This window comes from Planococcus citri, chromosome 4 (genome assembly GCF_950023065.1).
Source record: "Planococcus citri chromosome 4, ihPlaCitr1.1, whole genome shotgun sequence".
NCBI classification, from domain to species: domain Eukaryota; kingdom Metazoa; phylum Arthropoda; class Insecta; order Hemiptera; family Pseudococcidae; genus Planococcus; species Planococcus citri.
Window position 1 is genome coordinate 5,082,126 of NC_088680.1, and position 27,824 is coordinate 5,109,949.

A 27,824-nucleotide genomic window follows, 5' to 3' on the forward strand; every position below is an offset into this window, starting at 1 on the left:
TTAAAATTTTTTTTTTTTTGAACATAGGTCATTGAATTTGATTATTCATCGGTTTTAAAATCAAAAAATTATAATGATAGTTCACATGTAGTTGACTTGACTAAAATATAAAACACAGAAAAACAATAATTTCAATAATTTTTCGCATAAAAAAAATCTTAATTTTGCTAACAATAATTATTAAAAAAAAAAAAACCAAATAAAACTCACTCTGAACTAAAAAAAGCAACTTTAATAAAAATTTATACATTCATCAATAACTCGCGTAACAAAACTTTATAGTACAAATGGTATTATTACATGAAAAAAAAATTGAAAGAAAAAAAAAGTAAAAACAAAAATAAGTAAAACGATGCGATTCGTCGAAAAAATTACACACATCACTAATCTAACATAATGGTGAGCAAAATCCATTTCTACTTTCCAAAAAAAAAAGAAAAAAAATATATAGAAAAATACCCTCCCGGCCACCGGACCAAAGAGAAGGGGAACCGATTCGCAAAAAGAAAAAAAAATGTTAAACAGGACATTAAAAAATGGTCGTTATCGGCGATTCGTACGAAATACGAATCGACAACAAAATATAAGAAAAGAAAGGGGCAAAAAAGAAAAACACGAAACATTACAACGTAAATAATAAAGAGTCACAAAAATATACATTCTCAAAAGACGTAAGATCAACAATAAAATGAAAATAATAATAATAGAATAAAAACACACAAATTATACAATATGTATAAATACGTAATTCCAATAAAAACTAACACACAAAATAGCATCTGGGCTTTTATTTATTGCCGGAGATTTTCTTGAAAAATGCCCTCGAACGATATTTGTACCACCAAATCATTACTTAGAACCACAGAAGAAGGCGGGGATACGAAATCTCAACCTCAGATTTCTATATCGACACGGTCGATAAAGGAATTCAAATTAAATATCACGTTCTTCTGCGGTAATGGTGGTAATTTTTTCACTTTTCACCAAAAAAAAATATATACGTAGGTAATTCTACGATAAACAAGCCCGAAGAACAAATACCAGGCATTCTTAAAAGTGAAAAACTTTCATACCTTAAGGCGAATATTGCCCAATTATTACATTTTTTCCAATCGACACTACATACAATCGCTGTAATGGATTCGACTCATTTGCAACACTCTGTTTCTAAAATTCTACCGGTAACGACAACTTATTATAATGTCGTACAGACAAAAAAAAGAAAAATAATTACACGTCCTCCTAAGAGTAGGTAAGTCAATAGTCATACATTCGAGAAAAAAAAACACCTAATCACACAAACCCACACTCACACACACTCACACAACAACCACACGACGACGTAAAAATTCAAAAGCATACTACAACAAACAGGCTTATTAAAAAAATAATAAAACGAAACACAAAAAAATACACATTAATAAAATAAATAAGTAATATTCGGCGAGTTCGTTCGACGTTGGCTGGATTGAATGACGTTTTCTCCACTCCAGCTTGACAGCTGCCTTTTTTGAAATCCTCGAGTATCTTTAATAATGACTTTTTGTACACCGAGTAGGGGTAAGTAGAAGTACACGGTTGCGAAATTTATATCGTTCTGGTACCGTCCAAAGGTACGGCGTGTAAAACTTCGTCTAATATTTGTAAAGCACGATGAAGATGTACCTAGAGAGCAGCGGCAGAAGCAAACGATACAATTAATACATATAGGACATTATTCTTACCAATGAAACTGAAAAAACAACGGAATGCTTTCTTACTTCAATCCAACATGGCGTAAACTTGATACTAGCTCTGGGGTAATCGGGGCCCCAGCCTTTGACAAAACTCAGCCTCAATATGCACTGGCGTCTCAAGTCATCGACACTAATGGAGCTATTACCTGTAAACAAAAATTAATAAAAATCAATAATAGTATAAGGAGGGATAAACATTTTATAAAAAAAATGTTTTCATTTTCAAAAAAAAAAAAAAAAAAAAAAAATGGAAAAAGGTGAAAAAAATTCAAAGTTGAACAGTAGACCTAAATTAAAAATTACAAGATGAAATTGAAGAAATGGCAAAAACAAAATTTATAATAATATGACATTTTTCACAAAAAAAAAACAACGGAATTTTATCATGACTATTTCTGCAAAACAAAAGATGGAGAATGTAGGAAAAGTAAATACCATATAAATTTTCCATGTTGGAAAAAACAAATGAAATAATTCTCACAATTTTAACAAGAAAATAGGATCAGGATCTCTTTCGACAGTTTTGACATGAAATGAACATTCCTTTTGGCAATTTCGACAACGAAAAGGAAGCTTTTAAGAAGTCAAAAATCAAAGCTTTCGGAATATTTTGGCAATAAATGAAAATTTTTTAAAAAGGAAGACTTTCTTGGCAGTTTTGGCGAAAATTTCCTCTGTGTGACAATTTTATAAAAAATTACTTTTTGACAATTTTGACAAAAAAAAAAAAAAAAAAAAAAACAGAACGTTTTCGACAATTTTAGCAAAAATGTGACAGAAAAAAATGAAAAAAAAATTGGGACTTTGAGACAATTTTTCCAAAAAATTAAACTTGTTAGGTAACAATAAATTTAGACAAAAAACAAAAAGGTTTTAATAATTTTGACATACAGCAGTACCTACCTAATTTTGGGCAATTTGATAAAAAATGTGACTTTCTGTCAATTTTGACAAAAATGTGGCCTTTTTCGAAAATTTTGGGGAAAACAGAAATTTTTGACAATTTCTTATAGCAAATCAGGAACTTTCTGGCAATTCTGACAAAAAAACTTAAATTATTAATAGAAAATATTTTGAAAACAATTTGTTTTTTTTTTTGGCAATTTTACAAATTTTCAACAATTTTAGCAAAAATGTAATTCAAGACGTTTCCACAAAAAATGAGGACCTTTTTAAAATCAAGCCAAAAAATAAAACTCACCGATATTGTGACAGAAAACGAGAAGAATTTTCAAACAATTTTGCAAAAAGTGAGACCTTTATCAATTTTGCAGAAAAAAACTGATCCTTTTTAGGAAAATGAATTTTTGAAAATTTTAGCAAAACAAGAACTTTTTTTGACAGTTCTGAGAACTTTTTTTGGGGAGGGGGAGGGGGCAATTTAGGCAAGAAGAGAAAACTTTGCAGCAATTTTGGCAATACAGAACTTTTTATTTGGCAATTTACAAATAAAACGAGAAATTTATGGGCAGCTGAGCCAAAAATCAATGTTTATTGGATATTTTGTCCCCCCCCCCCCAAAAAAAAACAAGAATTTCCGAACTATTTCAGCAAAAATTACGACGGGTTGATAAATTTAGTCAAACAAAAATTGGGTTCGTTTCTGACAATTCTAACAAAAAGTACGACCTTTCTAACAATTTTCAGTAAAAAGGTGACTTTTTTATGCTTTGAGAAAAAATGACGACTTTCAGACAATCAGGCCAAAAAATGAAACTTTCTGACAATTCTGACAAAAACCAAGTATAATCTTATTGATGATTTTGGGTCAATTTTGGCAAGAATGATTCTCACTGGCAATCTTCACAAAAACGAGGATTTTTTTCATGATTTTGGCGGAAAAATAGTTTTTTTTTTTTTTTGGAAATTTAGATAAAAACAGGACTTTTTGACAACTTTGGCAAAAATTAGGGCTTTCGACAATTTTGCAAAAAATTGGATTTTACGCCAATTTTTCTAAACAGGACTTTCTGAAAATTTCGACAAAAAAAACTCCCATCTTTATGGCAATTTAGACAAAAAACAAGACTATCGGGAAATTTTGGAAAAACATAGCTTTTTTGGAAAAAATTAGCATCTTTTTTCTACAATTATGACTACTTTCTTAAAATTTTGAACAAGACAATTTTAGAAAAACATTGGCCATCATTTTGGAAATTTTGAAAAAGAAACAAACATAGCTTTTGACAAAACAAAGACAAAACGTACAAGACTATTAATAAAATTTTGGAAAAAAATAGTTGGACAAGAACGTACTTTTTTTTGTAAATTTTCACAGAAGATTAGTCACTTTTTTTTGTTGGAAATTTAGTCAAAAATTATGATTTTTTGTTTTTGCATTTTTATCAAGCCACAGTAGGTACTTTTTAAAACGGGCTTGAAAAAAAATTAAACACTTTTGAGAACATGAAAAAATGAAATACGTAGATAAATTTGAAAAAGATCGAAGTTTTTTGGAAAAGCTGAAAGAAAAATTTGAGAATTTGAAAACGTTTACGTTAAATTGGAAAATTTCTGAAGAGAATAAAAATTAAAACAATTTAAAAGTAAGAAAAACTGGAAAAAATTGGAAATTTTCCGAACAGTTGACAAGAATTGTGTAAAGTTTTAGAAAATTCAAAATAGTCTGTATAAAGCTTTGGAAAAAATTTATATACCTAAAACTCGGAAAACGTGAAAAAATTGATTAAAATGTGAAACAAAAAACAACAAAAATTCTTGGGTAGAATTCGAGAAAAAAATTGTTGAAAGTTCGAAAAAAATTTTTAAAAAAAGTTTTAAGTTCAACAGTTTGTTATTGAAAAAATTTCAAGAAGTTTGAATTGAACATACTGGAAAAAAAATTAACTCGTTTCAAACAATGAAAAAAACTTGAAAATGTGAAAAAAAAAGAAAAAAATGTTTAAGAAACGTTGAAAAAATTAAAAAAGTATTAAAAGAAAACATAGAGTAAGAAAAGTTGTAAGATAGAACGAAAAAAAAGCTGTTTAAAGGTTTCAAAAAACAGAATAATTTGTTAAAAGTTTGAAAAAATTTGTGTGAAATTTACTATAATAGAAAAAATTTGTGTAAGTAAAATTAGAGAAAAGTTGAAAACTTATTGTAAAATTTAATGAAAATGGGAAAAAATAAGCTGAATAAATTTGTGCAAAATTTGAGGAAAATTGAATAAGTTTGTAAAAACTATTGTGAAAAAATGGAACAATTTAAAAAACATTCAAAAAAACAGGAATTTTTAGACATGACAAAAAAATCTATTCCTTTTTGTACGTTTTGGTGAAAAAAATTTCTTGGAAATTTTTGACAAAAATTAGATCTTTTTTAAAAATTAAAAATGAGACTTTCAGAAAATTCTTTCAAATTGTCAAAAACAAACAAGACGTCCTCTCCTCCTCATAGCTCATCCTACAACAAAATCCAAGCAAACGCGAATTTTGGGCCAAGTTCATCCCCTCTCCAACCTCTCGCTACTGTTCTTTTTTTAAAATTTACGATATGCTTTTTCCAAACAAAAAAAACAACAACAACAACATTGTAAAGATTTCAAAAGCTACAAAAAACGTACTATAGGTGGTCGCAGCAATACCGCCTACACTGGGAGCGCCCGGAATCTGGCCGGAGACCGCTGCTGCCTGAGCTACAGCTGCCGCTTGCGCTGTCAAAGCTTGTTGCTGCATTTGACGGTAACACTGTCTCAAATCAAACACCTGCGAAAAAAATATTTCAACTCATTAAAACAATAGGTCCAAAAACTACATCTTCAATAATTCGAAACCGTTCACAAATGATTCGCTCTTCTCGAAAAATAACCGAACCACATACCTTGATATTAGCTGCCGGATAAATCTTATGAACGGCGTCGCCCGGAGCTCGTCCGGCTTCTCGGTCTAAATAATAGGATTGCACGAATACGGCGTGCTCGCTTAGGCAACTTAACCACACATCTCCTTCGCCTCGTAAATCCAATCGAATGCCTTTGCCGATGTGTAATCTAAAAAAAAACATTCCCAAACAAAACGAATATAATTAATTATCACTTCTACCACACTTCGTGTACAAGGAAAAAAAATTGCGACCTCGAAATTCAAATTACCTCGCTTTTTCGCTCTGCTCCGTCCTGTGAACGTTGCTGAGTGCGCCCAAACAGAACCGATTGCCGCCGGAAGGATCGACATATCCGTCCACGGTAACGTTTGGTAAAGAAGAAGGAACTTTGAACGTTTCGCCGACTTGGGTATCCAATTCGAAGTACGCTATCGAGCACCAGTGCTCCGGCGCCGGTTGATTCGATATCAGGCCTCCGGGCGCGTTCATATCTTGCGGCATATTATGCGTCCCTGTATTACGAGAAAGATACAAGCAAAAATCCAAATTATAAATTATTCGATTAAATATCGAACGTAATCGTCTTCGAGCTACAGGTACTCGTACGTATTAAAATAAACGTTAATCGTAAAAAAAAGGGTTAATTTACACGTATTCGGAAGCTTTGAAAGTACATATACACGTAACAAGGAACACAATCATATTGAAATGACAGAAACATTCTAATACTCCGTCTCTCTCTCTTTCCTTTGGGTTTTCTCGCTTTGCAAATTGCTTCAATCGAGTTCAAATTTGCTACCTTTTGAATTTCAAATTCAAAACTTGAAATTTCAAGTCACAACATACCACAGAAATTTTTACTCCGGCAAAAAAATTAAATGCTCCAAGTTTGGCTGGACAATTGGTAAAACAGATTTTTCTGAATGCTGGGGGGGGGGGGGAGTAGCTGTACCTTCTCAATGCATCGAAATGAAAAAGACAACGCAGTATTTCTAATACGACAGTCTGATCGTTTTGCTGGTAAAATTCAAGTCGAACCGAACTAAAAATTCATCGAATTGGGAGTGATAAAGTTGGATTTTTTGAGAAAAACGAGGGGCACAAAAAAACAATTTGGATAAATACTGCATTTTGGGCCCATAACCAGCCTTTGGAAAAATGAAATCTGAAAAAAGAGCCCACAGAAAAACAGGGTAGGGGAGAAAAATCTTCCAAAGTCGAAAAACTCAATATCGAAATTATAAAATCATTTTCAAAACGCATTTTCAGAAAAACAATTTGGATAAACATTGCATTTTGGGGCCATAACCAGCCTTTGGAAAGTCGAAATCTGAAAAAAGAGCCCACAGAAAAACAGGGTAGGGGGAGAAAAGTCTTTCAAAGTCGAAAAACTCAACATCGAAGTTTTTAAAATACTTTTCAAAACGCATTTTCAGACAAATAATTTGAATAAACATTGCATTTTGAGCCCATAACCTGCCTTTTGAAAGTTGAAATTTGTAAAAAGAGCCCGCAGGATTAAAATCGTTCTCAATCAATTCAACGGGTTTCGAAAATAGAGTACAAACTAAATTTCAGCTACCCAGGTCAATTTGGTAAGATTGCCTCCCCCCTCATCGATTCTCAAAAATCCACCAAAAATCAAAAATGCACTTCACGACCTGAAATTTTCGCTGGTGATATTTTCTACTTAAAACACGTTCGAAGTTTTGAAAAAGATCCGAAAAATACTCCTCAAAATCTTCAAATCAATTCATCAAAAATCAATCGATTACTCAAAATTCCTCTTTCAAAATTGGAAAATTATTTAGGAATCGGGGGGGGGGGGGGGGAGGAGAAGGAAATCGTGTCACTCTTTTCCTATTTCAGTGATTCCACCGTGTATTTTAAACTGTCCCAAGTCTTCAATTAATCTCCCATATTTCTCCTCTAACTAACAAAAAAAAAAAAAAAAAAAAAAAAAAAGTTCAAAAATCAATTAACTCTGATTTGACCACTTCGACTTCTTTTTTGAAATTTGAATAAAACTGTGGAGGGGGGAGGGAGCAAAGTTTCATTTTTAAAATCGATTCGATAAAAATGGTAAAAAGGAGTCTTCGCCAAGATTTTTTTAAATTTCCAAACGGTTGCTTTCAATTTTGGTATTCATCACGATTGAAAAGTTGAGCTTTTGCCTTGAAAGTTCTGTTTGAAGAGCTTCAAATTTCAATTACTAATTTTAAAAATCTTGTGTCCTTGTTCTTAGAAGCTATTCGACAGTTTTTTCCCAATAAATCGCGAATGTGAGAAAATTACAATCCCCCCTCCCCTCCCCTAGGGGGTCACGATGGACGCGTCAGTAATTTTTTACACACGAGTATCGAAGAGAACTCGAAACTGAATCGAAAAAGCGTCCAAAAAAATATCACGAGCAAAAATTTCAGAGCCAAGTGTATTTTTCGATGGGCCAAAAAGTTCAATTAGACAGATGTTTATGCATTTTTTTGGGGAGGGGGAAAATTGGAATATACAGCGGAAGCGGGGGGGGGGGCATTTTTTTTGAAAATTTCCATCTCACAAAAATATGCTGGAAACGCCAGAACGGCGCAAAACGGTCTGAAACCATTGCCAATTGATTCGGTGGTGGGGGGGGGGGAGGAAGGGATGTCGAAAGCAGGCTTAGTACCAAATTTCTGCTTTTCAGGCCAATCAGGTAAATTTTCCAATTTTTTCTCCACTATTGAATCTTCAACTTTGAGAACCTCTTCAGGTATCTGCCTTCGATTTTTGAACGTGAACACAATTTTTGGAATTAGCACGATCTTAATAAACTTCCACAATCAAAATTTCAGCTTCCCTGACAAAATGTTTTTTTTGAGAGTTCAAAATTGACGTTGGCAAATATTTTGATTTGAAAAAAAATGCATGCTTATTCTGTAAAAATGCTCGGCCTATTCAACAAACTCAATCCTTTCGATTTTCAACAGGCCAAATTAATTTCCACGTCTTCTGGAGAATTCGAAAGTCATGCTGGAGGCTCCTGAATGACCAAAAAATGTGAAAATTTGTCGAATGGGGGAGGAAGGTGATATCTGTTGCGAGACAAATTTCAATAATTTTTTCTGAGTATGCACTCATTTCTCTGAGCATTTTTTTTTTATTTTTAGTAAATTTTCAAAAATCAAATTCCAGTCAAAAATGGGAAAAATTCAAAATTTCAACTGAATTGACCCAAAACTTACATTTATAAATTTAGTAGGAACCCAATTTTCGACCCCCCCCCCTTCCGAATATAATGAAAACGGTTTTAAATCGTCGTTTAGAGCAATTCCGGAGCCTCCAGCAGACTGTTGAAAGTTGAACAATTTCTGCCAGTTCAAAACCGTGCATTTCTCCAGCGATTTAACCACTGGAAATTTGAAAAATTCACGATCCTCGTGCCTGGTGTTGGGCCCAAAAATTCCAAATTCCTTTTCGACTCCATTTTTCACACGCCAAGTCGACTGGACATGGTTGAAGGCCGTTCTGGAGCCTCCAGCAGACCTTTGAATTTTGAAATTTTCACAAAATTTCATCAAAATGAAGTTGGAAATCCGAAATTTACGCTGCACACTGAATAAAACACGTTATTTAAGTCGACTGCTAGCGAGTTCCAATTATTTTTGAGCTTCCAGCGACTTTTTGGAAATTTTTTAAGCGTTCAGCACCTTTTTAAAACTAATGAAGTCATAAAGCCGAAATTCACTCTGCAAACTAATTTCAATATGCCATGAAGTCGATTGCAGGTGGATTACAAGTCGATTTGGATTTTGGATCCTCCAGCGACTTTTTGGAAACTACTGGAAACTCCGCCAGATTTTTGAAACTTGAAATTCTCATGAAATTTCATCAAAATGGAGTTGAAAATCCAAAATTCACTTTGCTGGAGGCTCTAAGAATTTTTACAGAATTGCTGCAGGCTCCAAAATGACTTAAACTCACCACGAACTCTTGAGGAAAGAGGAGTATTAATAAGGCCATTTTTTGGCACCAGACAGTTATCGACTGAACCACTCTTAAAATGTTGTAATGAATGCCCCAAATACGAATCCGTGGTTAGTTAAACCAAAATGACAATTTTTCAAGCTCCAGGGGTCCCCAAAGTTGCGAACAAAAAAATAATTTTTGGAATCACTGAGCAATATTTTCAAAAACTTTTTCATCGTAAAATATCTGTTTGACCCCGTTAAACATTATACGAGGCAATTTTTATATTTTTGACCCTCGGGGGCAGAAATTGGGGGGGGGGTTAATTTTTGAAAAAAATGTTAACCACCATTTTGAACCTACCCCTTTGAACCCCGCTAAAAAGCTTTTTACAGTTTATTAGTAGATATCTGAAAGACCTCCATCCTACCAAATTTTGAGCTCAATAAAATTTTTCGCTGCTACTCAAAAATCCAAATTTCCCATTTTTTGTAATTTGAATTTTTTGGGAACCCCTGAATAGCTGGAAACCTGCGATTTGCGCCAAACGTAACGTTTCGAGGCATATATTCAATTACCTAGGTGAAAAAGTTCGACTAAGCTCCCTGTATATTCGTAATTTTGAACCATTTTTCTAGAGCCCCCCATTTTGGACGCCCCTGAAAAAGGCGATCTAATTAATAGAAAATCCACTTCCCCAGTAGAAGAGATTGATTAATTTTTTGACTTTTTCACCGTTGTAGCCTGTAGGACGCGATCCAGTTTTTTTGTTATAGATAACAGAGTAGCCTCACTACGATTGGTTCGTTTCGTTTGTAACCTTTGGTAGGTAGTAGGTAGCTAGGTACTGAAGTGAGTGTAGGCGGATGCGCTAACAAACACGGATTTTTTTTTTTAATTAGTCAGTAGATTTTTTTTAAAAATTAGTCAGTAGATTTTTTTACATGGATTTTGGCAGATACTTAGCAGATACTAGGGTAGTAGCTTCTGAAACTGGATTTTAGATTTTACTGAGTTCACTTAAATGCGTAAAAAGTGTTCAAAAAAGGGATTTAAAAAACGTCCGAAAAAAACAGTTTTTGAGAATTTGGCGTTGACGGGGGTTGAGTGAAATGTGATGGTTTTTAAAAATTATTAGTGATCAGGATTCGAGTTTGATCTGATGGGGAAAAAAATTAACTATAACTAAGTATGGTGATTGGTGTGGGGTGTGGACGTGGAGTGTGGAATGAGATGAGATGAGATGAGATGAGATGATTTTTACAAATTAATTACCAGATTGTTTTTTTGATTTGATAGGGAAGTAACTCAGTAGAATGATTTTCAAAAATTGATTGTAAGGGTTTTTGAGGGTTTTGTGGAAGGGAGAGACTTACTGTGAATTAATGTTTTCAGGATTGGTAGTTAGATTTTTTGATTTGATGGGGAAATATTATACTGAGTCAGATGAGATGATTTTCAAAACTGAATAATTACCTACATATTAGAATTTGTGTTTGAGCGTGAGATGAGATGATTTTCAAAAATTCTGATGTTTGATTTGATTTAAGGGGAAAAACTGTGTTGACTGTAAAATTAGGTGCCAGAGATCGGGAAATTCACAAAAAAAAAAAATGACCCCGATTCAAATGGCGCGATTTACCCAGAAAATTGAATCCAATTCAAAATCAGCGATTCAATTTTCAAATGAATCCGACGATTCAGAATCGAATTCAATAGACTCACAATTTAAAAATCGTGATTTGCGATTCAATGTTGCTATTTTTGCTCTGCTGAAGATTTGAAATGCAAATTTGACATAAAATCAAATCATACAGTAGGTACTTAGGTAGTTACCTATTTCGGACGAATTTTGTGGCGTTTTTTTTGTTGAAAAATTGTTTGTTTTTTAACAGCTTTTTGAGGTTACAAATAAAACGGATTGGTAGCTTGAAGCTTCAAAACGACTTGAAAACCATGTGCAGTCGACTTTAAAGCGTATTGAAATTGGTTTGCAGAGTGAATTTTGAGTTTCGACTTTCAAACTCTATTTTGATGAACTTTTGTGGAAATTTCAAGTTTCTAAAATTTGCTGGAGGCTCTAGGAATTTTCAAGAAATCGCTGGAGGCTCCAAAATTACTTGAACTCACCTGCGGTAGATTTGATATCCCGTTAAAATTGGTGTGCATAGTGAATTTTGAATTTCCAACTCTTAATTTGGGAAAATTTTATGGAAATTTCAAGTACTGAAAAACGTGCTGGAGGCTCCAGTAATTTCCAAAAGGGAACTGGACTGGAGGCTCTAAAATGACTGGAAATCTATATAAAGTCCTCTTCATGCTGCGTACATACTTAGTTAGTTTAGCTGAAACTTTGTGTTCTAAATTTTCGAGATGAACACTTGAACAGTGCTCTCACCGCTCAGTGCTCAAAAAATTGACGAGACATTTTGCATCACAAAAACACTCTGAACGTATGAACTATTTAACCATCGAGTAAATTCAAAATTGCTGCAATTTATGAATTCAATTAATTTAACATAAGAGCCATTGAAAAAAATAAAATCAATGTAACAGCCCTCTCTTACTAAGTAGTTAGTTGCTTGAGTACTCTACATACAGGGGCCACTAGGCCACTACCCACTACCACACTTCGCACACTACCTTAAATTTTTCAAAAATATCCACTACTATCCAGTTCCACACGAGCCTACACGGGTCCACTAGTTATGCATATTTTTTCAAATAAATCGAAGAATTTACATTTGGAACACACTAGCAAGAGCTCGATAATTTTTCACTGGATTTTACCAGTAACTTTCAAAATTGAGCTTTTTTGAACCAAATTCTGAGAGAGATTTTTTATCGTTGAAATCATGAAAACGTGATTTCAACGTTTTTTCGTAGAGTAAAATCTCAGAATTTGGCCCAAAAAAGCTCAATTTTGAGAGGATCTCTCGGGGGGAGAGGGGAGGCAGTAATTATATTCCTACTATGTTGGAAATTTTCACTTTTTCCAATCTCATAATAAGAAGGTGCCTGCATCGGGCACACTCCTCCACACCAAAAACCCCTGCCAGCATCAATAACAGTTTTCGAAACACTAAAACCACATTCTTTCACCACCAATACGATACATTCCACATTCGTCGAATTCCACGTTGTCCTTCGACCACCTTCGCAACTTCACACAACCAAATCCAACGAGGAGGGGGAACACATTCGCGATAATTAGAAAGCGTCGCGGCTAATCCGCGAATAATAAGAAAACACAGCGGGGAATACGCGCTGTGTTTTCGAGTATTTATACAAAATCTTAAAAAAAAAAAAAAAAAAAAAAAAAAAAAACTTTAAAAAAAAAGAAAGGAGAAAACTATAGACAGCAACAATAAAAACATGAACAAAAGAGAGCGATAACACAACAACGTATGGTATGTAGGTAGTAGTATGGTATAAAACGTACAATAATTAGACTGATTTGGCTGCATTAGACGCGTATAGATTAACGTACTGCTACCAGTCCAGTTGCGCTGCGGAAGATTATTTCCTTGCTGGCTGGACGGAGAATGATTAGAAGGTGAATTAGGATTCGCGGCGTTAGTGTTAATCGTCGGAGCGAAGCCGTTTTGGTTGACATTAGCGGATGGCGAAACAGGTGCCGATGTTTGCACGCCGTTAACTAGAAAATACACACGACACGTATCATTGTAGACGTAACATTTTTTTAAAGCAATTTTTTTTCCATAGGTAGGTATCTTTCGTGTGTTTGTGTGTAGGTAGGTGGTAGGTGTAGGTAGTGATTTTTCATGGATAAGGTGTATTTTTTTCTTTCGTTTCACTCTTTTGGGGCAGATGATGGTTCTCTTGAATCTGTAGCGAGTGTTCTGTTGAAGAGTCTGAATAATTTGCCTATAGGATCATAATTTTATTCGCTGAATATATTCAAACATGGAAATGTACACTGATTTTCAACATATTTTTTGGAACACCAATACTCCCCTCCCACCCCTTCTCACTTTTCTCCTCAGATCGTTTCAACTTACTAACCAAAGGATTCTTAAATTCAGTGAATTTTCGTGGTTTTTAAATATTCAACCCTTCTTCCAGGCTGAGGTCATACCTTTTCTTAGGAGGGTTACAAGGTTCGAGGGTCTACGATGTTCAATTTTAAATCTGAAAAAGTTCATGAGACCATAAAATATCTAGAAAAATGAATTTAATGCCAACTGCTCTTTCAAATTTTGAGAGAAAATACCCCCCTCCCCCCATTCAACTTATCAGGATCGAGTTTGAGCATTTTCTGCTCCAGGCGAACTTTTTTTTTTTTTTTAGAGATGCATTGCAATAAGCAGAAAATTTTGTGGACTAAACAAAAATCTGAAGGGCACACAAAATACACCAACAAACCAAATTTCAGGTGCTGAATCAATTCTGAAATTTTTGGTAATTTTTTTTTTTTTTTTGAAAAATCAAAATTTGATGAAATTGAAATACAAACGCTGATATTTGATGTAGATCTTATTTTCAACTTTCAAATTCATTGATAAAATATTCAGAGCCATTTAAGAGCTTCTAGCAAATTTTTTGATTTTTTTTTTGTTGTAAAAGATTTTCAAAAAATTACACTTGATTCTCAAAATGCGCAATTAGATAGCTACGTGCATTTTTTGGAATAAAATTTTTTTAAAAAAATCCTTCGAGTGTCCAAATGCGCAATTTGGCAACTGTGAATCATTTGGGCAGCATATTTCCATCCAAAAACAAAGTTCTCAATTGAAATAGGTAATTTTTTAGCAGCTATGTGCATTTTTTTCGAACTAAATTTTCTTCAAAAAAAATATTTTCAAATGCTGAAAAATGTGCAGTTGGGCTGCTAACGTGTATTTTGGTCCCATTTTATTTTTTCAAAAAATACCCCCCCCCCGTCTTCAAACATTTAATTGAGCGAGTATTTTTGACCCACATTTTTTTTTTTTTGAAAATACCTATCTTCAAATACATACCTATCTAAAACGGGTATTTTTGGCGCCCGAAATTTGAAAAAAAAATTCACAAAATTTGAAATGTGCAATTAGTAGGCAACCATTTTAGTGCATTTTCAGGCCAACATTTTTTTATAAAAAGGTACCTGCGGGTATTTGATCCCAATTTTTTTTCAAAAAAAAAATTCTCCTCTCAAAATTTGCAGATGCTTTAATTTATGCCAGAACTTTTTTTTAAAAAAATGATCTTAAAACTCGAAAATGTGCGATTGGTCTACTATCAACATTTTCTTAAACCCAAAAATATTTTCAAGTCATGAAATGAGTGATGGGGCGGCTACAGGTATTCTTGGACCCAACTTTCTTTTAAAAAAGACCCTCAAGTTTCTAAAAGTGCAATTATGCTCACAAAAATCGAAATGGTCAATTGGACAGGTAAGTGAATTAATTACACCAGCTAAATTTTTTCAAACAAAATGTTCTCAAGTCTTGAACTGATCGATTCGGCGGCTGCGTGTACTTTTGGCCCTATTGATTTCTCAAAATAGGACTCGCTCAAGTCTCCAAAATGTACAATAAGGCATCTGTGAGCATTTTTGGGCCAAATCAAAAAAAAAAACAAAAAACAGAAACACCAAAACAGTCTATACTCAAATTTTCTCCAAAAAAATGTTTTCTAGCTTTGGAATCCAATTTTTTCGAAAAATGCCTTTCTTGGACTCTAATTTTCTCCAAAAAAAAAAAAGTATTCCAGTCTTGAAATTTGAAATTACATAATATACAGTTGAGTATATTTCTGACCCCATTTTTTTCTCAAAAAAAGACCCTCAATCATCTAAATGAACAGTTGGGCACCTGCGAATATTTTTGGCCCCATTTTTTATTTCTAAAAACCGCTCTCAAAACTCACCTAAGAGTTGAAATAAATAATTGGCCAGCTACATGGATTTTTTGGACCCAATTTTTTCGAAAAAAATGTCTTTCTTGGACTCAGATTTTCTCAAAAAAAAAAAAGTTTTCAATTTTTGAAATGTGCAATTATACAGCTAATGCTAAGTATATTTCTGACCCCATTTTTTCCTCAAAAAAAAAAAAGACTCTCAATTCTCTAAATGAACATTTGGGCACCTGCGGATATTTTTAGCTCCATTTTCATTTCTAAAAACCGCTCTCAAAACTCGCCTAAGAGTTAAAGTAAACAATTGGCCAGCTACATATATGGATTTTTTGGACCCAATTTTTTCGAAAAAAAATTATTTTCTTGGACTCAGATTTTCTCAAAAAAAAAAGTTTCCTATTCTTGAAATTTGCAATTATACAGCTAAATGTATTTCTGACCTTATTTTCTTCTCAAAAGAAGGTCCCCAATTCTCTATATTTAAGAACAATTAGGCACCTGCAAATATTTTTGGCCCCATTTTTATTTCCAATAAAAAAAAAACCTTTCAAAACTCATCTAAGAGTTGAAATAAACAATTGGCCTGCTACATGTATTTTTTGGACCAACATTTTTTCAGGGCTCGAAACGTGCAATATGTTTACCCCCCCCCCCCCCCCCACACACACACACACACACACAAACACTCAAGTCCCCAAACATGAAATTGAACACCTGCAAGTATATTTTTTGGCCCCTTCCCCTCCACCAAAAAAAACAAAGACTCTTAAGTTCTCAAATTTGCAATACAACTCCTTTGGATATTTTTGGCCCCCAAAATTTTTTTCAAAAAAAAAAATGACAATCAAACTCAAAAAATGTGCCATTGGACAGTCACGTACATTTCTCAGACCAAAGCATCTGGAAAAAAAATTGTTTTCAGGTCTTGAAATCTGTAAAATGGGAACTGTGGATTACTTTGGACTTCAGTTTTCATCAAAAAAAGACCATCAAGTCTCAAATTTTCAAGTGACCACCTGTCGGGGTATTTTTCGCATCAAACTTTTTTCAAAAACATATTTCGTGGACCAAAATTTCACGTGCAAAATTCAGCTGCTGCGTTCGTTTTTATCCAATTTTACTACATATTAAAGACCTTCGTCTCCCCAAATGTGGACTTGAGAACTTTCAAGTATTTTTTACCTCATTGGTCCAATTTTTTCAAAAAAAAAAAGAACTAAACACCCGAAGATCTGAATTGAAAAACAAAAAATCTTCCAGACTCAAACTTTGCAACTGAACGGCTACGTATATTTTTGGTTCCTAATCTTTCTCAAAAAAACTCCCCCAAATCTCCAAATTTGCAACTGGAGGGCTGTGTGTATTCTTGGCACCAATTTTTTTCAAAAAAATGCTCTCAAAACTCGAAATAACCCATTAGGTCTCAAAACGTGCAATTTCTAAATATTCAAAAAAAAAAGTCTTCTTCAACTCTACATTATTTTTTTACTTGATTTTTTTCCAAAAATCAGAACTCATTTTCGAAAACCTAATCTCCCCCCTCCCCTCTCTCTGAACACATGTCTAGGTAAATCTTTCTTTTGAAAAATCCATTCTAAGCAGCAGAAATTTTCGATTTCTCTTTCCTTCTTCTGACCCAACTTTCGTAAAAATCGGAGCCAAGCACTTCAGCTAGTTCTTATTTCCCTATCCAAGTTCAAAAATCTGAAAAATTACTCCATAAGTTTCACACAAATATGTACAACAACCCACAGTAAACACAAGTGTTCAAATAGGCTACACTGTCGACCAAATTAATCGTAATCTTCAACAGAACACAGGGTACATCTCTCTCCCCTTCCTGCTGGCTACTTTCCCAAAAATTTCAAATCAGTCCGACGTTCTCAAAATGGATTTTGCGTATTCGCAGATAGGTACGTAGTAGATGGAAAAAAATACCCAGCAGAAATACAGCAATAGGCACGTTTCGTACTGTACATTATTTGCTGATCTTGTCGTCGTAAAAAAAAAACACATCGTACCTACGAGTACGACTCGAGACAATCGAGCATCGAATTCAAATCTGGTTCACACTTCACATGCTCGTAAAATAGTCCTCTTCTTCGAAATCGAAACAGGATGTGTGATGTGTCACACGGTGACGTATCCTATCCGCATTATTCACGTGTTCGAAGACTACTCGTATAATCGAACATTTTCCTCCATTTTGAGTACGCCGAACTGACTTGACGTTGACGATTAAAAATATATAGGTAGGCTACATAAATATGTATAGGTAAAATTCCGGCAGGCGAAAAATACAGTACGTAAAAAGCTTGCGTCGCGTAGCCCAATTAAAACATTATAGCGAACGATAAAGAGAAAAAGCTGCCAAAAAAATCCAAGGGGTTGTTTACAACAACAATACTCGTGTGGCTGTATTTGTGTGCTAAAAAAACTACTAGTACATACGATGTGGTGCGAAATAAAATGCTCTTAACTGTGCTTCGACGATTCCTTAAGTGGGTTTTTTGATTTACAGATCGAAACGATGCCTCCCCTACAGGTGTGAATTTTATCTCGGATGATCGATTTTTTTTTAAAAAAAGCAAAACAACTTCATAAAAATGACGAAAATGGACCCCTCCTGCTTCCTTCATCTTCATCTTACAAAAAGGTTCACAAAAATCACTTCAGAGTTCAGATCATCTCGTCCTGGGGCTCGAATTAGCGAAGGGAGCTCCTTTCCATTGAACGTGTCAAATTTGGACCTCTTAGGACAGTTAGAGGAGGCTGTGGCTAGCCTAAGAATTATGAAAAATGACTCAAGGGCCGATTTTAAACCTCGGAAAAGGATTCAATATGGGTGAAAGGTCGAATGAAAGTAACAAAACCCATATTTATGGAACCTTCCCAAGATACGTGCCGAATCAGGACCTACTACGTCAATTGAGAAAAGCTGCAGACTGGTCTCGAGGTCATGAAATGTGAAAAATGACTCAAAAATCGATACTGAACCTTAGAGAGGGGTCAAACAGAGTTGGAAAGTCGAATGAAAACAGCAAAATGCAAAAACCACACGTGTGTTACCTTTCCATCGCATATGCCAAATTTTGACGATCTAGGTCAATTAGGGAAAGCAGAGGGCTCGTCTGGGGTTCATGAAATAAGAAAAAAAGTTTCAAAAATTGACTTTCAACCAATTTCTGACATATTTTCATCGTACGTGCAAAATTTGGACCTCCTAAGTCAATCAAGGGCAGCAGAAGGCTCGTCTAAAAGTCATAAAAAAAGAAAAAAATAGCTCAAAAATCGTTTCTCGATCCTGAAGAGGAACCCAATAGGGTTGAAAAGTTGAATGAAAGCTGCAAAAAACACACCTGAGACTCCTTTGCCAACCTAAATGTCAAATTTGGACCACCTACGTCAATTAAGGGAGGCTGCAGACCAATTTGGAAGCCATGAAATGTAAAAATTGTACAAAAATAAACATCTTCGATTCTGGAAAGGGGCCAAATCAGATTAGGAAGATCAAAACCCGCTAAAGGCACTTTTGTGACCCCTTCTCATTCCACGTGACAAATTTTGAGATAAGAGTGGGGTCAAAAATGACCACAAAACGAAGACTTTTCCATCGCAAACGGGCTGATAGTCTGGCATATGACAGTAAGAGTAATTGCACCCCCCCCCCCCAACCGATCCTCAGGGACAAATTTTTTCCTAAAGGGGACATCCTAAGGAACATTTTAAAGCAAACGTGCCCAAAAAAAAGTTGGCCTTACTTACAAAATGGCGGCCATTTTGATTGATAGGTCAGCAGAAATCGCAGATTTTGCGTTTCAACATAGAACTTGCACGAAATTTTTCAAACCTTACAAGGATAGACCGAAAGATCATGCAAAAATTTATCACCTGTCAAAATTTCAAGTGCTAAAGTGTGTTTCTCGATTTTTGGTGAATTTTTGAAAATCGAATTTAGGCCAAAAATGAGGGAAAAATCAAAATTTTACCAAATTGACCGAGAAAGCTGAAATTTGGGATATACCCTATTTTCGACATGCCAAATCGATTGGAAACGGTTTCAACCCGTTTCGAGCAGTTCTGGAGCCTCCAGCAGATTTTTTTAAACTCGAAATTCCCACAAAATTCTATCAAATTGGAGTTGTAAAGCTGAAATTTATTCTAAAAACTAATTTCAATACGCTACGAAGTACTGCAGATGAATTTCAAGTCATTTTGGAGCCTCCAGCGACTTTTTGAAAATTCCTAAAGCCTCCAACAGATTTTTGAAACTTTAAATTTTCACAAAATTTCATCAAATGGAGATGGAAAGCTGAAATTTACTCTACACTCCAATTTTAACACTCTCTGAAGACGACTTCAGGTTGGTTCAAGTCATTTTGGAGCCTCCAGCGACTTTTTGAAAGTTACTGGAGTCTCCACCAGATTTTTGAAATTTGAAATTCTCACAATATTTTATGAAATGGAGTTGGGAAGCCGGAATTTAATCTGCTAACTAATTTCAATACGCTGCGAAGCCAACTGCAGGTAGATTTCAAATCATTTTGGAGCCTCCAGCGACTTTTTGAAAATTACTGGAGCCCACAGCAGATTTTTGAAACTCGAAATTCCCACAAAATTTCATCAAATTGAGTTGGAAAGCCGAAATTACTCTACACTCCAATTTTAACACCCTCTGAAAACGACTTCAAGTGGGTTCAAGTCATTTTAGAGCCTCCAGTAGAATTTTGAAACTTGAAATTCCCGCAACATTAATTTATCAAATGGAGTTGGCAAGCTGAAATTTACTTCGGAGACTACATGGTGGTTTCAAATGGTTTTGAAGCTTCCAACTACTTTTAGGAAATTTCAATTTTCAATAAAAACGCCATATAACCTTTCAAAAAGTCACTGGAGGCTCCAAAACGACTTAAAATCCACCAGCAGTCAACTTTGTAGCGTACTGAGATTAGTTCGCAGAATAAATTTCGACTACCAATCTCAGTTTGATGAAATTTTGGGGAAATTTAAAGTTTCAAAAATCTGCTGGAGGCTTCAGGAATTTTCTAAAAGTCGCTGGAAGCTCCAAAACGACTTGAAATTCACCTGCAGTACTTCGTAGCGTATTGAAATTAGTTTTTAGAATAAATTTCAGCTTTACAACTCCAATTTGATGGAATTTTGTGGGTATTTCGAGTTGAAAAAATCCGCTGGAGGCTCCAGAACTGCTCAAAACAAGTTGAAACCGTTTCCAATCGATTTGGCATGTCGAAAACAGGGTATATCCCAAATTTCAGCTTTCTTGGTCAATTTGGTAAAATTTTGATTTTTTTCTCTCATTTTTGGCCTAAATTGGATTTTTAAAAATTCACCGAAAATCGAAAAACGCACTTTAGCACTTGAAATTTTGACAGGTGATAAATTTTTGCATGATCTTTCGATCTACCTTTGTAAGGTTTGAAAAATTTCGTGCAAGTCCTATGTTGAAACGCAAAATCTGCGATTTCGGCTGACCTATCAATCAAACTGACCGCCATTTTGTAAGTAAGGCCAACTTTTTTTTGGGCAAGTTTGCTTTAAAATGTTCCTTAGGATGTTCCCTTTAAGAAAAAAGTTGCCCCGGAGGATCGGCGGGGGGAGGGGTGCAATTACTCCTATTGTCAATTGGCAGACTATGAAGTTGGCCTAGAATTCTGAAATTTGAATATGTTGGTCACAATGAAAGTACTTCTCTCAACAGTTTCGTTTTGAACAATTTTCACCCACTTTGGACCCTATTACGACTCTCCTTTTCATCAAAGGTCAAATCCAGCTCCCAAATTAACCCTATTCCTCCAAATTAAACCTTAATCGAGATTTACGAGTCGAGAAATGCAAACATTTTTGAAACTGATCAATGGGATTGGCAGTGAAAAGAGATAATTCCAGCAGGTCACGTTTTCGAAAAAAAAAAACCATCCGCGAACATTCGCCTAATTCCATGCAAAGGTATCCTATCAATGATTTCGTATTCACATTCAACACTACTCACCATCAGCGTACGAGAAGAAACCCATACCAGCGCTTCGAATTTTTACGACTTCTCCTTTGTTTCCCGAGGTTTTTACCTAAAAACTGACCGTATAACAATACCGGATACGCGGTCTTCGATATGTCTAGCGCGTCGACAATGCCAACAATAATACAACAATCCGCCAGACTGTCGTCTTGACTGGGATCGCGGTAGGTGGGCGGGTACGCGGTGTGGGCGAGTCAGACAAAGGGATGATTTATCAAGCGTTCGAAATGCAACTCCGAACCCAAACACAATAATGTCATTTCCAACAAAAGTACACCTTCACAGGCTTCAGGGACGAAGCGAACAGAACAGAGACTCTAGAAAGCAAACGAAACGAACACAACGCAATATCCAACCACATACTGGAGTAGTTCTTCGACTAGACCATCGAATTCGCGGTATTTTACACGATTATCGCGCGCCCGCGCCGACCCAACCATTCGTCCATACACGACTATGTCTAGCTACCCTCGGTTTCCTTTCAACGTTTCCCCGAAGGCCGAAATCCTGTCTCGGGTAGATCGTTGACACTGAAGACGTGTGTGAGGCTAAAATGCATTAACGACACAGAGAAAGAGAGAGAGAGAGAATGAAAAAAAAAAACAGAATGAGAGAGACAAGAAACGCATGCAGCAACAACAATACACGAGAACACAAAATAGGCTAATAGAGTACACATAATCTCATAGTCGAAAAATAAACTAAAAAAAATAATAATGTACCTAATAACGTAAAATAAAAAATAAAAATGCTTAATATCTACTCGAAATAAAAAGCAAAAAAAAAACGCACCGTAATTAGGATGACCTGGACCCGGACCCGGACCAGGGCCGGAAATCATGCGATTGTACTTAACATCGTTGTTGGGCATCCAATTGACTGCGTGCGCAGCGTTATCGACAGCGCTACCGGCGAACCCGTTTTTATGGCTATGATTAGGCGATACTGGCCTTTGAGATGGTACACCTTCGACTATATACAAAATACATCGCGTTGCAATTTACTTTTACACTCGTTAATTCGCACCTTTTCAAGACTAGTTTTACAATTTCGTCCTATACGAGTTTGCAAATCTTACCACCCTTCCAAAAAAATAATAAAGCATCGCTGCACTACTAGCAAACGAAAAAGTAAAACAAGCCTTCTCAACTAAACAATATACATAAAATAGCGATTTACGAATAACACAAGCATCGTTCACATACCACCAACAGGCTGAGATGAGGTAATGGCGTATTGCGGCGGAGTCCCAGCTTGACTATCGACTTCAATGCCACTCGCACTACCGGTGGATGCGGATCCAGAGGTAGCCGAGTATTCGTCCTTAATAACGCTCGAGTTACCGGGTTGCAAGCTTAACCCGCTGAAATCTACAATTTTTCGATCGTTAGCTTAGTAGCCGAAAGCTCCAAAAAATAATTTATTACGCGACAGGATAAAACGCTCACCTATTCCGGGAGAAACCACTCTTTCGTAATGATATGGGTTTACACAGACCGAATCTTGTTTCAAATCGAACGCGTACTGGCAAAATTTAAGGTGCTTTAGTTCATTTTTATGTAAATCCGGCCATCTCCAAATCTTAGCGTATATAACGTGAGGAAATCCCTTTTTACCAGCGACCTAGGACATAAAACACACGAGTCAAGGAACATCCTAACGATAAAAATATCTACTCGGATTACTCACTTGTAATCTGCCATCGAGTGTTCTCTGTATAGTAACGCATTTCGTTTGATGTGATCCACTGGTAGTGATCGCTGTTATAAGACTATCTAATTCGTCTCGTTTTTCCTGTACAAGAAAACACAACACATCGTCACAATCGTCGTAGTCGTCGAATAAACACCTACAATCCTACATACGACCGAACAGATCAACACTGATCGAGTCACATACCTTTAGCTTTTTCACCAAACTTTCGATGGCTCGTTTCGCGAATCCTTCCGTTTCCCATCCTTGTCTATGACACATCAGACTGTGAACAATACTCAAACACGCATCAGCAGAGGTTGGCATAGTTGTGCCCAGCTCTCGTACTGCGAAACAAACAACAATAATCATCATTATTGATAATGCAATGTTAACCAACATACAATAATAGAACATTGAACCCGACGTCAATTCGAGTCACGTGTTCGGCTGATGTTTTTCTCCACTCGAAATCCGCACAGTTTACGAATAATATCGTGTAAAACAAAGAGAATATATGTACGCAGAATTTAAGCGTTTGTAAAAGATGAATACCTGATTGTGTTTGAGTTATGTAGTGCGTATTGTTATTACGCGATTCGTCCATCTCATATGTAACCGAGCACAAATCCACAAGTTGAAAATACTAAACAAATGTGTCAAAGCGTTCGTAAGAATATCGAATAAACCATAATTAATCGACACTAACGCGATATTGCACCTTTAATTACAACTTTTTCACATAAATTTACCCATATATAATAAGCATAGGCCTTATAATGGTGGAAATAACAAAAAATTTTTGTTTTGTACAAGTACAACGCATAGACTGAGCCTATCACATGGATTGTCTACTGTGATTTTTTTTTCTCAGATTGCGTGGGCACAGAACAAACGAAACGGATCGGACATAATATTTAGGTAGGTATTTTAAGTAGGTAAACAAACCAATCCGCATTTAAGCATTCCTTACATACATTTCAGCAACGCTAAATTTTTCTCCACTCTGATTGGCTCTCGCGTTCATGCACGATCTCGCCCGACACCTGCCGAACTCCTTATCATCATTGCCATTTTTGAACTTACAAAAATTTTCAAGCTCACATCGAAACTGCAGCATTGTGCACCCTTCGGATTATCGCAAATTACATCGGAAATAGACAATGCAGAAATGGAGCCCATTATATTTCAGCCACAAAATTAAAACCGGTGATTTACCTTTTACCGCCCAATAGTGTTATCGTTTCCAATGTTGTTAATGTATGCGAAATTCGATGCGCGATAAAGGATAAGGAATATATTTTATTTGTTGATTTTGGTCACTTTGGTGATTATTTAGTTTATGTTGTAAATCTGAGTCATTATTTTATGAAATTTCGTACCTAAGTGAATGAAGTTACTGTTTACTGTACTGTAATGACTAATGAGAGCAAAACCAAAAGCTACCAAAAGCATTATAACTATAAAATATTTCATTTTGTTGGTTAATCTAACTAAGCTAAGCCACTAAGGCATATGTATTCGATAATTTTTTTTGTTTTTGTACCTTTTGCATAATAAAATATGGTCATTTAGATCGTAAATTGTCTGTGTATTGAAAGCTAGATACAGGTTCGCATGAAACTTAAAAAATTTTCCAAGTTCAAAATTGATAACGATGATAAGAGTTCGGTGGGTGGGATCGTGCGAGAACGCGAGAGCCAATCGGAGTGGAGAAAAATTTAGCGTTGCTGAAATGTATGTAAGGAATGCTTAAATGCAACAAACCGGAAATCAGTGTTGCCTTGAATCAAACTTCAAAATTTTTAAACGAACAAATACGAAAATCAGTGTTGCCTTAAATCAAACTTTTAAAATTTTCAATTTTTTTCTTTTTTTAAAAGTTCTGATAACGTTATCAATCAATTTTCTTGAATTTTTCGAAATAAAACGCCGTATTTCATCTTATTTAAAATATATTCTACGTTACTTTTTCTTTCTTCAGACCTTTTTCCACTATCTGAGCAGTACACTAAAATGTCAGAGTAACTTTTTCTTTAAAAAATGTACATTGCGAACGAACGTATTACTCCAAATACTCTTTAACCCGGTTCGATTTTTAAAGCACTTAGAGCTCAATTCAGATCATATTCTTTCATCATGATCCTTAAAAATATTTCTAAACTATACCCCTTGATTCAAACCCACGTCTGCAGAACGAAAAACATACGATTCCTATCGCAATCCATTCATCTACGGTACCAAACTTCAATTACCTGTAACTCGTTACTCTAATTCCATCGAATTAATCGCTTCTATCGTTTCACAGAGGTCTCGAGAACTTGAAACCGGACCACGAGAAGACTGACTCCACCAGCAACGAATCATCGAAGGATCCAAAGCCTCATGTGAGCAATATTTTTCGACCTTCTAACCATCACGATGGTCTCCCTGTAATATAATAGCTTCACTTTAATGTACAGGAATACCATCAAATGCGTTTAAATAAGATCGAAGAATGGAAAAACAATGGTTTAAATCCGTATCCTCATAAATACGAAACCACTCACACGTTGCAAGATATCATCGCCAAGTACGATAACATTGTACCTGGTCAGAAAATACCTCATGATAAAGTTCGCGTTGCTGGTAAATCCTACGATATTTATTTCTCAACACGATGATAATGATACGTATGGTTCATTAATTCGAGTATTATTCTAGGTCGTATAACTACTTACCGAATCCAATCGAAGAAGCTGATCTTTTACGATATACACGGAGATGGTGTAAAAATCCAGATCATGATGGATGCCAGATTATACTCGTCAGTAGAGGAATTCAAAACAGATGCTGATAGATTCAAACGAGGCGATATCGTCGGAGTCGAAGGCATACCTGCGAAAACCAAGATGGGAGAATTATCCGTCATTCCGAACAAGATCACATTACTGGCGCCTTGTCTGCATGGTTTACCTAATCAGTATTACGGTATAGCAGAAAAAGTACGTTGTGATTCGATCTCTCGGTCAATTTTCATATTCTAGGTTAATCGATTGATTTTTTTTTTCATTTGCAGAAACCACGATACCGTCAAAGGTATTTAGATTTGATGATCAACGATGAAACTGTATTGAAATTCATCATTCGTGCTCAGATAACTTCGTACATTCGTAAATACTTAGACTCGTTGGGTTTTCTCGAGGTAGAAACACCCATTATGAGTAAATCTGTCGGCGGAGCTTCTGCCAAACCGTTCGTTACTCATCATAATGATTTGCATCAAGATTTATTTATGAGAGTATCGCCCGAACTGTATCATAAAGTATATATCACTCGATTTCTCAAAATATTACATCAGCCGAATTTCTTCTCACATTTTTTTATTAATTCATTTGTTTAGATGCTAATAATCGGCGGTATCAACAAAATATACGAAATCGGCCGCCAGTTTCGAAACGAAGGAGCAGATACGAACCATAATCCGGAATTTACCACCTGCGAATTCTACATGGCTTACGCCGATTACAACGATCTCATGAAAATGACCGAAGACTTACTTTCAGGTACGATTTTCTCGTACGTGATTCCACGATGATCTTTTTTCAGCTTCGTAATCCATCTGTTCGGTTCATCTGTTCGCAGGAATGGTGAAAAGTATACACGGTTCTTACCAAGTGCCTTATCATGTGGGTAGTAGATTGAATAACGAATTAGTAACGATTGATTTCACGCCACCGTTTAAGAAAGTTCGAATGTTACCTGCTTTGGAAGAAGCGTTAAATGTGAAATTACCCAAAGCTGCGGATTTAGAAACGCCCGAAGCTAATCAGTTCCTCAAAGAGTTGTGTACACAGCACGAGGTAGATTGTCCAGAGCCGCAGACTACGTCCAGATTACTAGATAAAGTACGTGAATCTTTTCTTCGAATGATCTGTAACACAAAATATATCCAAATATTCAATAATCATTTATCGACATTTTTTTTTTGTAGTTGGTGGAGAAGTTCATCGTTCAAAAATGCGTGAATCCTACGTTTATTTGCGACTACCCTCAAATTATGTCCCCTTTAGCTAAATGGCACCGTTCAGAACCAGGTTTAACCGAACGTTTCGAATTGATGATCATGAAACGTGAAATATGTAACGCGTATACCGAACTAAATGATCCTATTTTACAAAGGCAGTGTTTTCAGCAACAGGCCAAGGTTTGTTTTAGATATCCATTTATTAGTTCGATCCAATTAACTGAATATTTATATGGATTTGGTGAACTTTCTGATCAACAGGACAAACAAGCTGGAGACACCGAAGCTCAGACTATCGACGAAGAGTTCTGTACTGCTTTAGAGTACGGTTTACCTCCTACAGCCGGATGGGGCATTGGTATCGATAGATTAGCCATGTTTTTAAGTGATTCGAATAATATTAAGGAAGTTATATTTTTCCCTCTCGTTGAGCCGGAAGCTGAAAGAAAAAATGTTGAGAATTCTTCGAAAAATGATGAATCTGAATCTGAATCTGAACAGATTTCGTGACGATGTGATTGATATCAATGTTTATTATTATGAAAACGATTACAAGTCTGTGAAGAATTGTTTTAAAAAATAATTTATCGATCCGGTTGATTTGTATCATTTTATATCGTAAAAGTTTGAGTTGAAAAGTCGTCTTCGATGCACAATTATGGCATTTTGTTTCAAATATTTCAATTAGAAATCAGAGAAGAATATAAATTTTGTTGTCATTCTG

At 35.4% G+C, this 27,824-nt stretch overlaps 2 protein-coding genes across 4 annotated transcripts; one reads left to right on the top strand and one right to left on the bottom strand.

Moving 5' to 3' along the window:
• Positions 1–212: 212 nt before the first annotated feature.
• Med (Smad/Smad4 homolog Medea) lies at positions 213–23,947 on the bottom strand. Of its 3 annotated transcripts, XM_065362830.1 has the most exons (12): positions 23,650–23,946; positions 23,302–23,441; positions 23,092–23,196; positions 22,851–23,025; positions 22,608–22,772; positions 22,195–22,374; positions 12,949–13,164; positions 5,830–6,073; positions 5,559–5,727; positions 5,302–5,443; positions 1,761–1,882; positions 213–1,665 (listed from the first exon to the last, which is right to left on the bottom strand). In XM_065362830.1, the coding sequence occupies exons 1-12, from the start codon at positions 23,699–23,701 to the stop codon at positions 1,588–1,590; spliced, it is 1,788 nt and encodes a 595-aa protein (XP_065218902.1). In that variant the 5' UTR covers positions 23,702–23,946; the 3' UTR covers positions 213–1,587. The 3 variants fall into 3 exon arrangements, with proteins under 3 accessions (XP_065218902.1, XP_065218903.1, XP_065218904.1); XM_065362831.1 differs by lacking the exon at positions 22,195–22,374 and having other exon boundaries at positions 23,650–23,947; XM_065362832.1 differs by lacking the exon at positions 12,949–13,164 and having other exon boundaries at positions 23,650–23,945.
• A 1,024-nt stretch (positions 23,948–24,971) lies between these two features.
• Positions 24,972–27,824, top strand: LOC135844599 (lysine--tRNA ligase-like). The gene is made up of 9 exons (XM_065362833.1): positions 24,972–25,331; positions 25,403–25,481; positions 25,557–25,722; positions 25,798–26,078; positions 26,153–26,398; positions 26,477–26,639; positions 26,719–26,981; positions 27,068–27,280; positions 27,362–27,824. The coding sequence occupies exons 1-9, from the start codon at positions 25,234–25,236 to the stop codon at positions 27,608–27,610; spliced, it is 1,758 nt and encodes a 585-aa protein (XP_065218905.1). The 5' UTR covers positions 24,972–25,233; the 3' UTR covers positions 27,611–27,824.